This window comes from Zosterops lateralis, assembly GCF_965231275.1.
Source record: "Zosterops lateralis genome assembly, chromosome: 20".
NCBI lineage: Eukaryota > Metazoa > Chordata > Aves > Passeriformes > Zosteropidae > Zosterops > Zosterops lateralis.
In genome coordinates, this window is record NC_139780.1 from 7,393,456 (window position 1) to 7,409,240 (window position 15,785).

Here is a 15,785-nt window from a genome sequence, read left to right on the forward strand (position 1 = left end):
GAGTGTTCTTAGTAAGACACTACCGTGGGAGGGTGGGAGCACTGCTTTTCCTGGGTGGGACTTCACATGTTTTATCCAGGGTGTACCTTTCTTACTGATCCCTGCATCAGCCAAATACAGGAACTATCACCACGGGCTCTGGGACAATGCAGCTGTACTCAACAAGTAGCTGGAGCAGTACAGGCAGCTCAGGGTTTAATGGGTGGGGAGAAGAGGGAACAATTTTCAAGCCAAGGCCAAGATTCAAATGGAAGGTTTGTAGTACTGAGTAGTGCTCTGTGTTTGGGGGAAGAGCAAGGTTAATTATTATGGAAGATCCAGTACTGCAGAGAACATCTCTTATGGTGCTGGGCTGATGGTTGGACTTGATCTTACCAGTCATTTTCAACCTTAATGATTCTATGAATGTCCTGTTACTTGCTTTCTTCTGGTTTTTGTCTTAAAAGCTGATCAAAATATCCTTAAAGCATCGAACACATGCTGCATATCCAGCTGCCAGAGCTGTCCACAAGATCCTTCCCAGTGTGCCAGGCAGGGCAGGCACTGGGAGCCCAGTAAGCCCTGAGCAGGGCAGAGTGTGGGACATCAGTGCAGGTCATTTGTGACTTGAAGGTTTGGACTCTTATTTCCATGCCCACACTTGTACTTTTTAGGTAGAACACATGTGTCTGTGTTGTCTTAGAGCTGTTTGGAGGATAAACACTACACAGTGTCATGGTGACTGTTTTGGACAGGTTCCTTGTCCAAGCAAGCAGCTGTTGGGGCTACTTTGGCAGGACCCACAGAGTTCAAACAGGATTGGTACCTGTGCCCAGTCTTCCCACCAGTCTGGGAGGGGTGGTGTGAGTACACATGATAAGCCCAAGGGCTTCAAAATCAAACCTACACTTAGGAACATTCTTCCTTAGGAGCTTTTCCACAGTCAGTAGTACCCCCAATTTAGTACAATTAAACCAGCAAACAATAAGCTGCCAGAAACATCATTTGTTGGGAAAGGGAATCATTTCATTAAAAGCAAGTGATCCTGGCAGTTCTGTACAGCTCTCTAATTGTGTCTGTTATAATTAGAATGTCTTTTGTCAGCTTCGCTGGGTTTATGTTTTCTATGGCTTGTTTTTATTTACCAGCAAATAGGATGTTTAATTCCATTTATGTACCAAAAGGTGTAAAGCTTAAGAAAATACAAAAGACTCTTCCACATATATCTTTAGTAGAGAGATTCAGTCATGTTCCACTCTTGATGCAAACTACAGAGAATCAGTGCTCTGGGGAGTAATGTAAATAGCTATGAAACAAATGGAAAATGTACTAATGTACTGAAACAGCTTGTCTGACTGTGGAAAGGCTTCTCTAGGTTCTCTCCCTGGCTCATTCTGACTCCTGTTAAACTCTTGCAGGACACAGCATGGAAATTGTCATCTTATTTGGTGGTTTGAACCTTTTTGCTGTAAACGAACGTGTTCATTTTTCCTAGTCACAGTCTGCACTTGGACACACAGAACAAACTGCTTTGTAGAGCAGTGCTCTTCTTCCAGGAGATTAAATGGCATTAAGAGGTCAGGGGAGAGATGGGGAGAACACCAGCCAGCTACATTCCAGGAATGCAGAACTGGATCACTGAGGCCAGAGGCAGCAGAGGAGGGATTATCTCCAGGGTAAAAGGGATGAAGTAGGGAAGGGAGGAAGGCTCCTTTGCCAGACCCTGTGACTCCCTTCACACCCAGGTGCATCGGAACAATAGCTGATTCCTCTGGATCACAGCAGGCGTTGTGTGGCACTGAGGTAGAAACCAAAGGGGAAAGGGGAAAACAAGTTCATTTGCTAATATTGGTGTAACTGTATGCTCTGGTTGCAGAGCCAGCTCCTCTTCTGGCCACTCTGAGCTGCTTGGACAATAGCAGGACCTTCATTAAGTAAATGAGCCTTCCTTCCATTCTTCCCCACGGATGAGCAATGTGGGTTCCCATTTCCTTTCTTTGGAGCCACATGGGGTTTCCTCCCTCTCTCCATTTGATTCTTTAAGGATTTAGCAAAAGTATAAGTTCTTTAAAATGATTTTGTCTTCAGAAAGCATATCTTCTACCCTCATTTGTTCTCACTCCTTTCTTCGCCTGTTCATTCAGGAAGGAATTCAGTGTTGCTCAGTAGAAGTCACCTCACAAGAAAGACAAAGCACTTGTCCATCTGAGGTCTACTTGAGACCACTCAAATGTCCCATCAGGTTCTCAGGGGACAGTGTTTCTAGTCAGAGGACTATAACCAATGTCAGTGGACAAGACAATGATGCCTTGGACTGAAATTGTGCTTTGTGGTGTGCAGGATTAGCAGAGATGGCAATCCATGGGGTGGGAGTTAGGGAGTGCCTGCACTGGCCATGTGTGCCAATTCAGGATAAGTGTGAGCAGCGCCTGCAGTGTGTGCCCAGGGTCTGTGCCCCTCCTATACCTGCTTCCCAGGGCTTCCCAAGGAGCAGGCACTGCAGCAGGGGTCTGGTGCCATGCCATGCAGGAATTCATACTTTGCACTGAGACTGTGGCCCCAGTCTGCATCCAGCACATGTGTTCAGCCATGAAAAAGCACATTGCAGAGTGGCTGTTAGTGTTTCCCAGCTGTCTGGGTATTGAAGCACTCCTTGCACAGGGGCGTTAGGAATCACTGTGTTGCCCTGTGCACACTGTGTCAGGTGCTGCAGTGCTGGATGTGTGAGAGGAATGCTGGCACAGCCGACCTCCCAGGGCTTGTGACAAGCGACAGCAGCTGTAATGTGTCTCCTTGTTAGTCCTGTTCTGCTGAGGAGCCCATAAATATCTCCTAGAGAGGATCTTGGTCCATCTCTGCTGGCATGTGGAAGGAGAGTTGTGCTTTATAAATAATACATGCATAGAAAATAAATACATCAGTACATGCAAGGCTACCCAAATCACCTAGATTGACAACTTGAGGAGAGCTCACAGTGTCTTATGCATGACTTGCTTCTCTATCAATGTACATCAGCATCCAAAAGCTTCTTATGTATTACTTATGAACTTGATATCTGCAGTTAGGCCAGAACTGTCTGAATTGGCCTCTGGGCCACTGGATTAAACCAAGAGATTAAAGGAGTATGTGAAACATATAATTCTTCTAAATGCTGACCCCACTCTGACTGTTTTTTTGACCAGACATTTTTTAGATTTGCCCTTAAGAGCTGGGCTGATGAATGCCACACAAACCAGTTGTGAGTGCCAGGCTGCAGATTGAGGGTCCGTGTCTCTCTGTTGATGTGTGGGGAGAATGTCCCCCCAGTTTTGCAGCCTGGCTTGGTGCATGATAAGGCTGAGCGAAGAAGAGAGTCATTGCTGTTTATAGAATTCCTTAAATGAGAGACCATGTCTTTTTTCCTTTTTTTTTTTTCTGTGCAAGTATTCCACTTCCTAGAGAGGAATAGCTGTTTAGAAATAATAAGGGATACGTCCATTTTCCAGCATTTTAAATCATGTAGGTTACGTGATCTCTTTGATTTGAATTTCAGCATCAGGACCACAGAAAGCCAACGTAAAGCTGGCAAAATGACCAGTTAAAAAAGAAAACACACACAAACCACTGTGGCTTTTTTCTTTAAATTTGATATTGCATTGCTGGATTTTCTAGTATTTTAAGTGAAAAATATATGTAGTTAGTTCCATGTTGACAATGTCCTTGAGGATTTGACAGTGAGATTTTCCAGCAGTTGCTCTTCGTTAGAATCCTGGTGGTGTTTAATAAGGCAGCCAAACTGCTGGCACCTCGGGCTGGTGTTTGTTCTCCGAGGGCTCGGGGCTGCTGCAGTAAGCACATCGACCAGGGCTGATCATTACAAGGGCGTACGCCACCATGAATAAAAATGTCACACGTTCTCCCATCTCACAGTGGTACAAAATGTCAGTCCTGTCAAACAGACATTGCGAGTAGCACTGAGCAGTCAGTACAAATTGGGAAGCTGAATATTCCCCCAGCTTTCTGATATTCTTCATCTGAAGCAGAAGAAAAGCAGTTGTTAACCTATTAGCTGTGATTTTAAACTCTGCTGAGGTAGTAGATGGATAGGCTTTAACACACGGGGATAAATATATTCCTGGGGTCTGGAATTTTTTGCAACATGTCTCTCCATCTATGTATGTTGAGGAGTAGACAGAATGAAAACAAACCACAGCAAAATGAACCTCATTTTGGAAGAAGTCCTCTGGAAAAATGATCATCTCAATGATATTCTCTTTCAACCTCTTGCCTGTTTTGCCTCTATAAATAGCTGTACAAAACCCCCCTTGCTGGTTTGCTGTAATCCAGAAAGGACCTGCTTCAATGAGTTAAGGGAGTTTTCCTTCATGGCCCTGTCATTATGCAGAGTCACGGAGAGCTGGGGTTTTATTGTCCTTCTAGACAAATGAGGGTTGTGCTGCTTCAGGGTAAGGCCCATTGTGTGGTGCAGAGTCCATAGGATGTGTTCCTTCCTAGTACCAGGAACATCCCTGTGTGTTCACAGTTATCTAGGACTGAGGAGTGGATATTGTCAGTGCAGGATTCTGCCGTTATTACAGGGTCCAGAAAAAAATCCGGCGCGAAAAGTTCAGTGCAAAGTGGTGCCAACATATCAAAGAAATAACAAGAAATTATACAAAGTCACCAATGGTTTCCTGAGGGGACGAGGTGAACGGGTAAAAGGGCTGCAATGTTCTGTGAGTATTTCAAAGAAAGGGGCTCAAAGTCCATTCTTGGTGTCGAAATGTCTTTGGTTTTTCTGACACCTTCTCAGAACAAAAAGCTGGTGTGTGTTTAGAGTAGTGAATCGTGACAAATGAATCCCCTGCCTAAACAGTGGTGAGTGCTGGGGCAAATTGCCAAGGAAGGGCCAATGAGGAGCAGGGACAGCAAAGATCTGCAGGACCAGAGCAGAGCAGGTGGAAAAGGAATCAGCAGAATCCTGGCCTGCTCCTGCCTTATGTGGTTACTGTCTGCAGCATGATCCTTCGTTATCCAGGGCCTCACTACACAGGAGCAAAATGGAAACATGTGAGGTTCTTTGAACCAGAATGACTCTAAATTGAGTTCAATATTTTGTGTTCTGTAGGCACCTGTTTGCCGTGGGCAGAGGTACCTACTGCACATAGCTCAGTGTACAGTGGCTTTCAGACTGTGGTCTGCAGCACCTGGCTCTGTGCCAGGTAAAGAAGAGGCTGTTGACAGGCATCTCCTTTGGAAGATGTCGGGAGTCCTCAAACTGCAAAGTGTCAGATAATATCAGTTTAATGGTTCAGGGGTAGTTTACATTTTTTTAGAACTGAGTGCATGTATAAATGGGAGAAGGTCAGTGCTGATGTTCAGCTGCTCAGCAGACAGAAAGTGAGAGTAGAGCACTAAGTGGTCACAGTCTCAGATTTTACTGATACCACCTTCTGTGGGTTTTACTGCTGGTTTGCATAGGACCAGGATTTTCCAGTCACTGGAGCTGGGGAGTGGTCAGAAGTCCAGACAAGTCTTTAAGCACAGATACCGCCATATTCCTCCTGTCTACATCACAGAACAGCACACGCTCCTTTGGGCATGGCCTGTCTAAGGCTCCTGAACACAGAAAAATAGATCCATATCATTCTCAAAATTATTCCTCTTTTTTTTTTTTTTTTTTTTTGTAATTGCAGGCAAAAGAAATAAAATACCATTCCATTCTACAGCCCAGGACTTTATTGTTTAAGGCATGTGTTTTTAGAATAGCATCAGTTATCAGCAATAATAATCCACAGTGGTGTTCTCATGGTTTTGGGATTTTGGCTTTAGGCATTGCTGCTTTTTTGCCAGATTTGTTCTACCTTCCCAATATACAAATGTGGCTTGAAGAATGAGGCATACTTTAAAACATGGAGATTATTTTTATCACAGGACCCAGCAGATTTCCGTTGAAGTATTTCAGAGTGTAAATTAAAAATATATGCTGTAAAGCATACACTGTTCCTGTCATCCCAGTTTGTGAGCTGTACATATGGGAGCATGTAAAAAGCAGAGTGTGCTGTGCAGGGATCTGGGTGGATAATAAAACAGCTGCCTCATAGATTCCGTCTGCTTTCTCTACTGAATCTTTTTAGGTACCAGACATTTTTCAGTGTTGTTATATTCTATCTTTTTTTTTTTTTTTTTTTTTTTTTTTTTTTTTTTTAAATTGAGTGTTCAGTTGAGGTCCAGCATGTTCTCCCAAAGTCAGCATCTCCTGCAGCCTGGAGTGTGTGAGCCTGACTTCTCCCAGCATCAGGCATCTCTCTCCCATGGCTGATTGACTTTCAAGTATTTTCAAACCAGTCCTTAATTTTGGAAAGAAATAAGATATTCATGTAGGAGAGCTTGTTTTGGAAATTATTGGAAACACCCTTACTGCTAATTGAGAAACACTTCTTTCTTCACATACTGACAAACCAGTTCTCATCTGGTTGTGTTTTCTTTAAGCATTTCCTTCCGCTTGCACTTGTTGCTGCATATGAACTAGCACCTCTAATTTACTCACAAGGCTCTGTTTTGAATACCACTTTAAAAAAATCTCAAAAGACTTCTACGATTAGTTTGAGATAATATTCTGATCACACGCTGTTATCTTGCAGGCCAGAAATTATCCTTTTGTAATGTTTTCTCTGCTATAAAACTCTAAATAGCTGCATTGTGAAAGTTCCTTGGGTATATAATAGCTACTTGAAGAGGTGTGGGATCTATCATTCTTAAATAATATTTTGATAGTGTAAAAGTGAATGTGAGGTTTTTCTTCCTTCAGCATCTCATGGCTTAAAGTCACTTGTCTGATAATTAGTAAAGCAGCGCCAGATCTGCAGTCATAAAAATGGCTTTCTGCAAATTTTCTGTCTTGTTGCTTTAGAAGTATTTAGAACAAGACAATTAAGCAACTATCCAGAGGAAAAAGGTATGCTGGTAAACAGCTATTGGTGAGAAAGTGCTAATTTAGACATTTCTCCCTTTCGCATAAAAAGCTATAATACATATATTTAGGACTATACCTGGAATAGCAATTTAGCAGCTTTTAGCACTGCAGCCCTGTGCTGGTTGGTGCCCATTCCTCCCTACAGCCCAGGTAATTAAGTTGATATTCCAACACAGCTTCACCTGCTGACCTTTTTGAAACAATGTGTTTTGCTGCATTAACAAATTAACTTCTAATCGGTGGCTCTCCCAGCAAACACAGAGAGTTTGAACAGACCTGCTTATCCCACTGTGGTGGCAGACAGGAGCACCAGCACAGGCAGCTCTGGCAAAGCCCCTGCTCACTGCAGGTGCCTCCCCTCCACCCCTGGCCTGCTCCTGCCTGTGTCACAGCCCTGCTTTAAGCCAGGCGTGGCCCTGCTCGGTGCAGAGAGCCCTGCTGGCCCTGGGCAGTTGTGTCTTACCCTGCTCTGAGGTCTCTTGGGGCTCAGCAGTGTGGTGCAGCACATCCCAACCTCCCAACAAACCCCATTGCTGGGAGCACTGCACTGGTAACAGAAATTGGAACTGGAGTGTTGGCTTTGCCTGAGTTGTTACAGGCAGTGAGGTCACAGTTCTGAGAGTTAACACAATGCCTGGTTAGAAGTCCAAGAGACTAAAAAGTTTCTACACCTTTAATCGTTTCCCAAAGCAGCATTTGTATGTGTCTTTATTGTGGAAACACATAGAACTATTTTTTGATCATAGATGAAAGCTTAATCATACGAGATATTTAAATCTCAGCTGGAAAAAATAATCAAGCAACAGGATAAGGGTATGAAAGTATTGCTCCTGCAAAGGAGTAGTTTATTGTAATATAAATATATAGAATATTTGTAATATGTTCATTTTCACTTACACAGAATTAAAATGATACTTGCACAAGGAGTTTTGAGTTCTAGGCCATCATGATGCTTTAAGGTCTGACTTGTAATTGTTGATAACTGAGGAGTGAAATCCAGGACAGGATCTGAACGTAAGCTCACCTTTAAGTGCATGAAAAGTTTAACTGAATTGGGTTTTTTCCATGCTCTTACATGCCTGGTTTGAGGCCTTCTCCATAAGTTTTCACAAGCACTAAAATTGCTGGAGATCTTTGTGAGAGTGTTTTTGAGTATCCTGGTTTCTATTTGCATAAATGTAGCCTGGAACACTTGGACCACGAGGTCCAGGAGTGCAGCCTGAACATCTCTGTTGTGTCACTCCGTTTTGGCTGTCCCTGCTGCCTTTGGCGTGACAGGAGCTGAGTTCAGCCCATGGGTACCTGTGCTGCCGGGGCACCTTGTAGCTCATGGGCTTTGTCACTGCTTTGGAAAAACAAAGTAAGAAAAATGGCATTTGGTGAGGTGAGTATGAAGGTAAATCACGTGCTGTCACATGCTCATGCTACTTTTGCCGGGACCTCAGAGGTGTTTCCATGCAGGTGACTTTAATTTAGTCTCCACTTTGCTGCAGCAGCACAGACTCCGCCCGCCGCGGCCGCCGCCCCCAAAGATCCAGCGCTCCTCCAGGCCCGTGAGTAGCTGGGGATTGTTTCACTGCCACAGCTTAACACTGGCTGAGTTCCGCTCTTTGTAGCACTACTAAACCCTGGTAGTTTGGATTGGCAAACTCTGCACAGAAGCCGTGTGTGAATTATGCTCCTAAACTGCCTTCTCTCTGCTGCGGCACAGCCCTGGGACCCGCGGTTGTTCTGCTTTTCTCTGGCGAGCCCTGCAGCTCTTGGGCGGCTCTGCAGGTAACTGGGGCTGCTCTGGCCACGTCTGGTTTGACTTTTGCAGTGATTTCTTACACACAAAACCCTGCTAGACTGGCTGGCAGAAGTTTTTAGCCAGTGAGCTTTTGAAGACTTGCACTGAACTCAAATCTGAAAGGAAGCAGAAGTCTGAAGACAAAATATTTATTCTCTGCAAGTTATGCTTTTAATTAATTTGGGATGCCTAATTCTTCTCCATGTGTGAATAGTCTCAAAGAAAGCAAGATCGGTCTTTGGTGGTAGAACATTGGTACCATGTTAGGGATGGCATACACTGGGTAATTCCATGGTGTAAAAGAAGGCACAGCAGGTTGGCCAGAGGAGGGAACTCTTTCATGGAAGACCTCCACAGAAATTATTGGTGGTGCAGTGCCTGTACGTGTTAGGTAGGGATACCTTATCTCAGCAGTTTTTCCCCAAAAACACTCCCTGTAGGACAGTTTTTACCTATGGACTATGCAGGATGGCATTAAAACTGGACACCCTGCTGGGTCTGCACCAGATGCTTATTGTTTTTAAAGGCACAGGCAAGAAGTATCAATTTAGAAGGAGTGTTGGGTTTTGGTACAGCATTGGAAGATACCTATGTGTATTCAGGACTTTATGTATATAGTTCCCCCCCCAAATAATCTTACTTCTTGCTTCCTTATCCATACACATACATGCACAAGAAAGAGAGAGATGCAAGTTTTCAAATCTGATCTTGCTAAAACTTGTTAAAATGTGTTTTGGATGAGCAGGTAACTGGTTAACAAGTGCAACTGGGTGTGTGTTTTAACTTTTGATCTCTGGTGCATGTTCCTGTGTGACATTTCAGTGGCATGTGTTTCTTCTCCTCCCTCTTTTTAACTCTGGGTGTTTAGCTTAACAGAGTCATTTTTATGGATTTTTCCCCCTGAAGATTTCTGTTCTCTGTGTTTAAAAAGTAGCATTGACTGTGATTATGTGTGTTCCCCTAAATACAATGGGCATGGGAGACCCTCCCAGATGTGTTTCTCTAGGATCAGACTTTCCATGTACTGTGGGGTCTTGTGGTGCTCCCATGCCCTCATGTTCCATTTTGGCAGGTGTAAGGGGGCATGTTGTGATTCCTCTGTACCAAAGTTGCTGAACTGTATTGTTCAAATGGAGTCATTTATTATGTGGAAGTCTTGTTAAGACTGTTTAATCTACCAGCTGTAGGGTATTAATAGTCCTCACAGTATCATGGTTGGTTCAACTGTCTTTATTCCCAATGTGATTGACAAAAGGTTGGAAATGTAATAATGAAAGCTCCTGTTGCATTCCTCTGGCTGTGTCAGTAAGTGGAATAGAAAGACTTCATTCATCAAGGGAAAATTCAAGATAAATGTAAATTATTATAATCAATCCCAAAAATATGCTTGTATCAAATATACATAAATTTGTTGTTGTTCAGAACTGTTATTTGGCTTTAAGTAGTTGCAACACATTTCTGTATGTGTAAATAATACTTTTTGCAAGCTGCTTTTTCCCTCTCAGGCTTGGCAGCTCCTACAGAGGTGGGTATCAGCAAGTGATTTATCCTGGCCTCGTACACAAGCACTGGAGGGGGAGTCCAGGTCCCTCTGCTCCTCCAGCCAGGGCCACATAAAACCAGAATTCCTGATAAACACTTTTTGCTGCAAGGAGGAATACATGGGCACTAGTGCTTGCAATATGAGTAATAGCTCAATAAAGCCAAAAACACAGACCAAAGAAAGGTTAAGGAAGCAGAACAGAGATGTTCTTTGCATTCTGCTGCTTTGGAAATAAGTGGTGGTGGAATTAAGAAGGAGAAAGGGATGTTGCTTCTAATTAATGGAGGTCTGTTTGGATTAATAGTGGTTGTTTGGAAACTATTCAATTAGAAAAAGTTAAAATATAATAATTATGCATTAAATTGATGGGGACAGTAATAAGCACATTCAACCCTTCTGTCCTGGAAGTTTACCTTTTTTTCTCTTGGCTGTGTGCTCATGTAATTGGATTTTTTTGATACTTTTGCATTTGATAAGCATTTAACCTTGCCTCTGTGGCTATGTGAGACTCAAAATCCAGCACGGAATTGACTTGATTCCTGGCTTTTCCCTGCAGTTCCCTGGGAACAATGCTCTAAATCCCGCTCAGATTTGTCACCTTGCAGCGCTCTGGGCTGGGGGCCCTGCAGCCTCCCCAAACTCTCACCTCTCCCTCCTCGGCAGCACAGCCAGCCCAAAGGTGAAAGTGTTCCCAGCACGCTGACAGGCCAGCTTTACACATCAGCTCCCAGCTCCCATTTAATTAAGCAGCTTGCTTTCTTCCTCTCTTTCCCTCTCTCCTTGGCGCTCTCCTCTCCCCGTTCCTCCTGCGTGTCGCCCCCCTCTCCCCCACTCCTCTCTGCAGTCTCTCCCTGTTTTATCAGCCCTAATGAAGCAGTATTCTTCATCGATCCTGCTGATTGCCAGCCCATTCCTTTTGTTTGTTGGCACCGAGCCATTCTGCTGCGCTCTGACAGCTCAGCTCCTCTAATTAGCTCTGTTGTTCTTTTCCCCATGTTTCACCACGTTGCAAGTTCAGTTGAAGTTGCCACAAACTTAATCCTTCCATTCCTGCCATAAATTCACATTCTTAAGCTGTCTTTATTGTAGAGAGGAGCAGCCTTGTGTGGGGACTGATCTCCAAGACCTTAACATCTGACCTTTTCATAAGCCCTTTTTCCTAAGAAATAGTGGCAATACAACTCTGGATTTCTTCCTCATATCTGCTGTGCACCATTTCCTTTGAAATGAAAATTCAATGTAATAATGCTGCTGCTATTTTCTGCATACTGGTGTGTAGGGCAGAAGCACTACACACAATTTGGTGGCTTTCTCCTGGCAGGAAAATTTAAGGTTTATGTACCTGAGAAGAAAAAATAAAAAAAAACAAAACCAAAACAAACCTGGAAAGCCCCTCTCCTCCAACAAATTATATATATATTTTTAAAACTTTTTTAGTCACTCCAGAGTACTCAGGCTGTAGGACGTGAACAGTTCCTTTCTCTTGTGCCTCTTAAGGGAGCACAAGCTCTGGGAGGTCAGGAACTGAGTTGTATTCCCAGCTTTATTTGGGTGTTGGGGCATTTCTGTTGAGATTAGCACTGAGCTGAGCCAACAGATCCGACTCTTTTTCACGTGCTTAACAAAACATGTGAAGCTGGTGTGTACAGTCTGCCCTGATGCTGCAAATTCCCTCATTTGGGGTGAGCCCAACACAGGATTCCTCAGCAGTGTGGGCTGGTACATACACAAACGTTGAGCACAAGTGCTTATTCCTTTCCTTGAAATAAGGCTTGTTTGCTTGTGGAGATCCTGGTCAGAAATCAAGCTGAAATTCCATACATTAGAAGGTGATGGACATGTGTGTGAAACTGGATTGGCAGCAACATCATCTTACACAGAAAAGCTTTGGATTTTACTGCAGACAGCGGAAGTCTAACTGAATACCAGGAGTGATAATGACAATATGGCTGGTGAGGGTTTGTGTTCGGCTGCTGGAGGGAAGCAAATTTTTAATGAAGAATGAGCTGAGTTTTCATGTTAAAACATTTATCTTAAGTACACATTTCCCAGTGCTCCCTTGAACAGAAGTCCTCACCTGAGAGGTTGGGTTCCTGGGAGCAAGCAGCCAGAAGGGTGGTGGTGTCAGAGCTGAGGCCCACTCCCAGTGCAATGTCCAGGGGACATGGACATCCCCAGCTCTTCTCTCTGCACTGACTGCATAGGGGGACGCTCACTTTTACGGGATCCTTTCTCTGAGATTCAGCCTGTACCAAACAGGACAGAGCAAATAGCAGTTAGTGACAAACATATCTGTTTAATTTGCAAGTTGTGGGGCTGTGTGGTTTATATTCGTCAGATTCACTGGTGTATCCACATTCATGTGTAACCTTGTGGCACGAAAGACAAAGCAGGCCCAGTGGAAGATCCCTGTAGGATGCTGGTGGTTCTCCATTGCTGTCTGTGTCTGCTGTTGGAGCAGGGGCAGTGTTTGATGAGATCTCTCTGTGCATGTCACAGGTTCGCCCCCCAAGACCTCATGTGGTTAAGAGACCCAAGAGCAACATTGGTGTGGAGGGCCGGAGGACCTCAGTTCCCAGCCCAGAACAGTAAGTACTGTGCTGCTCTGCTTCTCTCTGCTTGCACCAGACACTTTGGCACTCACCAAAGGAGACATTAAAAATTACTACAGATCAAAGTTAGGTTTTAACTAAGAAAAAAATAGATTTTTTAAAAAAGTTTTTGGAACATTGTAGAGGAAGTGCGAAAAAGCGAGTAACCAAAGTTTGCTTACGGAAAAATTGGGGTTTGCCAAGTTACACACACTCTGATCAGCCTTTTCAATGAAAGTTTTCAGGTTTTGGAGGTTTGTTAATTTCTTTGTGGTTTTGTTTTGTGTTTTTCTTTCGAGGAAATTGTCAGTTCCAGCCCTGCAGGTGCAGCGTTCTTGCCAGGCTGTAGCTGGAGGGTGTGGAACTGTTTATTTGACAGTGATGGCAGAAGAGGCTGTGTCTCACTGTAGAGTGCATTAACAGGACTGTGGTGTCTGTGTGAGCTCTGTGGTGAGGGCTTGTAGGGCTTCACTTTGTGCAGTACCAGCAAATTTATCCCCCCTTTAGCTGTGGCAGTGAAGGGGGAATGTTCCAAGTCATCTGTGCTGCCACACCCACTGCTCCAGGACAGAAGGTGTTGGTTTCCAGTGTCTCTCCTGTGCATAGCAGTACAGGCATGTTGTGTTACCTCAGGGAAGCTTTTTCAGGCACTTCCACTAATGTCACTTATCCATGGATTTTTGCAAAGGTGATAAGGGGTGTGTGCTGCAGAGTTCTGACAGTGCCAGAGTGGAGTAAGCAGTGGGCCCTCAGGGGTGACCCTGACCAGGGAAATGGGTGTTCTGAGCTATGGATGTTCTGAGTTGTGGATGTATTGAATTGTGGATGTTCTGAACTTGCCAGCACAGCCCAAACACACTGGAAGGGCAGTAGTGGGCATCAGTGCATGGATAGCTCTCTCCAGCCATGCCAGGGTAGGGACATATTCCAGCTTTGGCCTTAACTGAACGATGATTCCTCTCTTGTACAGGAGTATTTGTCCATTTTTCAGTGGAATTTGGTTGCCCTCTTGTGGAACAGATGCAGCTCCTGCAAAGGGCCGTGCTGGCCCTGCACAGAGGTTGAGGGGACTTTTAAACTAAAAGCATTTTCTTAATATTTAATCTAATGGCTTGGTGCATTTAGGTGGAAGATAATTGAACCAATTTGACATTTATGTGTGTTCCTGTGGAGGACTCTGTGTGTTTGGGTTCAAAAGCTGCTGACATCCCAGTGTTGCTCACTGCTAATGTGTATCTTCAATTCCTGCCACTATCAGACCACAGATAAGCATAAACACGAATAGTAAACACTGTACTGATGCTGGAAATATACTGTATTTTAACTTTTATTTGGGTCTGGGTTATTGCTGGTAGTTTTGCTGAGTCTTTACAGCTCAGCTGCTTTCACAAAATACAGAATTTTCATGATGTTTCCCACTTTCTTTTTAATGTCCCACTAAGAATTAATCTTTGTGTAAGTGTTCTGAAATGGAAACAAGAGAGATGCTGTCCTTTTAAAGAATTCACACTGTTTTCTCTCTCTTGGATGACACTAGAATCAGTGAAAATACCATAAAATATTTTTTCCCTTGTTTTACCTGGTAGCATTGAAGGTTAGGAAATGTATGTCTTTAGTTACATGAGTTAATTCTTTTTATGTGTATAAAAGAAACACATTGTTTTGGGGGTGTCTGTGCTCATTTTCTAATCAGTCTTTAGTTAGAGCTCAGGGATCAGGAGCAGTGACTGCAGAGAGCTCATGGCTGGTGTCTGTTGTTAAGGCAGTATGTGTCAATGCTGGGACAGGTCAGTGTGGCCCTGCAGCAGCCCCGGGGGGCTCAGCACGGGAGCTCTGCAGTGCTGGCTCTGCCTGGGCTGTGGGATGGGATGGGACAGGCTCTCGGGACAGGGAAATCCCGCCTGGAACCGGCTCTCAGGGCCCCACCCCGCAGCACTTGGGGCTGCTGAAGGGTTCCCGTGGCCTGGCCGAGCCCGGAGCTCTGACACCGAGTGCAGGAGCTGCAGGGAGGAATTCCAGGGTAGCTCTGTGCCGTGTTCACATGGAAGAGTTGCCAGGTAATCCCCTCACTCCCAAGCCTCCTATCTCATAGCAGCAAGAAAAAGCCTGTGCATCCAAATCCCTCATTCTCTGCATTTTACTGGCTAAGAGAGACAAATTCTTTGATTCCCTAGAGCTCTTGTGTAGCTGTTCTTTAAAAAACTATGTCAACAACAAAAAATTCTTCCTCAAATCTGTGGAGCCCTTTTGAGGAGAATAATGACAAGTCCATACACCCCTTTGTACCATAATCTCAATATTCAGGAAAAAGCAATACCATAATAAAATATACGAATTTAATTTTCTCATAACCAGAACAACCTTTAAAATTATTACAGATTTCTCCTTAGTAATTCTCATATCCTGCACTCCCATTTTCTGTATATATATATATTTTATTTTTTTTCTATCTCAAGTACATTTAGGTGTCAATTAAATTTGAAATATCTACATTTGTCAGCATTTCATTTTTGGCCAGCGTGATGTGCTGCTGATTTTTCCATGCATCCTGACACATGAAAAAAAAGCTCCCAAGATGCAGATCTTCCTCATTAAAACGGAGCCCCCGCTCTGCGCTGCTGCCGGCGCCGTGGAGCGCATCCGGGGCTGGCACGGCATTTACGGGAGCCCTGGCAGCCCTGGGACATGGGAATGGCATTGCCAGAGCCCTGGCAGCCCCGGGACACGGGCACAGCATTTACCAGAGCCCTGGCAGCCCTGGGCTGCAGAGGCCTCACCTCCTTCCCCTGGATACCTGGTACAGAAGGAGAAGGGGAAGCAAGCAGTGCACTGGCTTTAACTGGAACAATGCTGACTGTGATTTACCACAATCAGCTGCAGCCACTGCCACCTGTTAGAGACTTTTTATTAATTATCTCTGACCTGACT

At 44.2% G+C, this 15,785-nt stretch overlaps 1 protein-coding gene across 2 annotated transcripts in view; it reads left to right on the top strand.

The window, feature by feature from the left end:
* Positions 1-15,785, top strand: part of DENND1A (DENN domain containing 1A) — a 150,091-nt gene that overhangs the window by 126,087 nt on the left and 8,219 nt on the right. The window contains exons 20-21 of one of the 2 annotated variants that reach the window (XM_083875634.1): positions 8,428-8,487; positions 12,766-12,854. In XM_083875634.1, coding sequence (XP_083731760.1) covers positions 8,428-8,487; positions 12,766-12,854 — 149 coding nt within the window. The remainder of the gene's footprint in view (positions 1-8,427; positions 8,488-12,765; positions 12,855-15,785) is intronic. The other variant, XM_083875632.1, reaches the window with a different exon arrangement.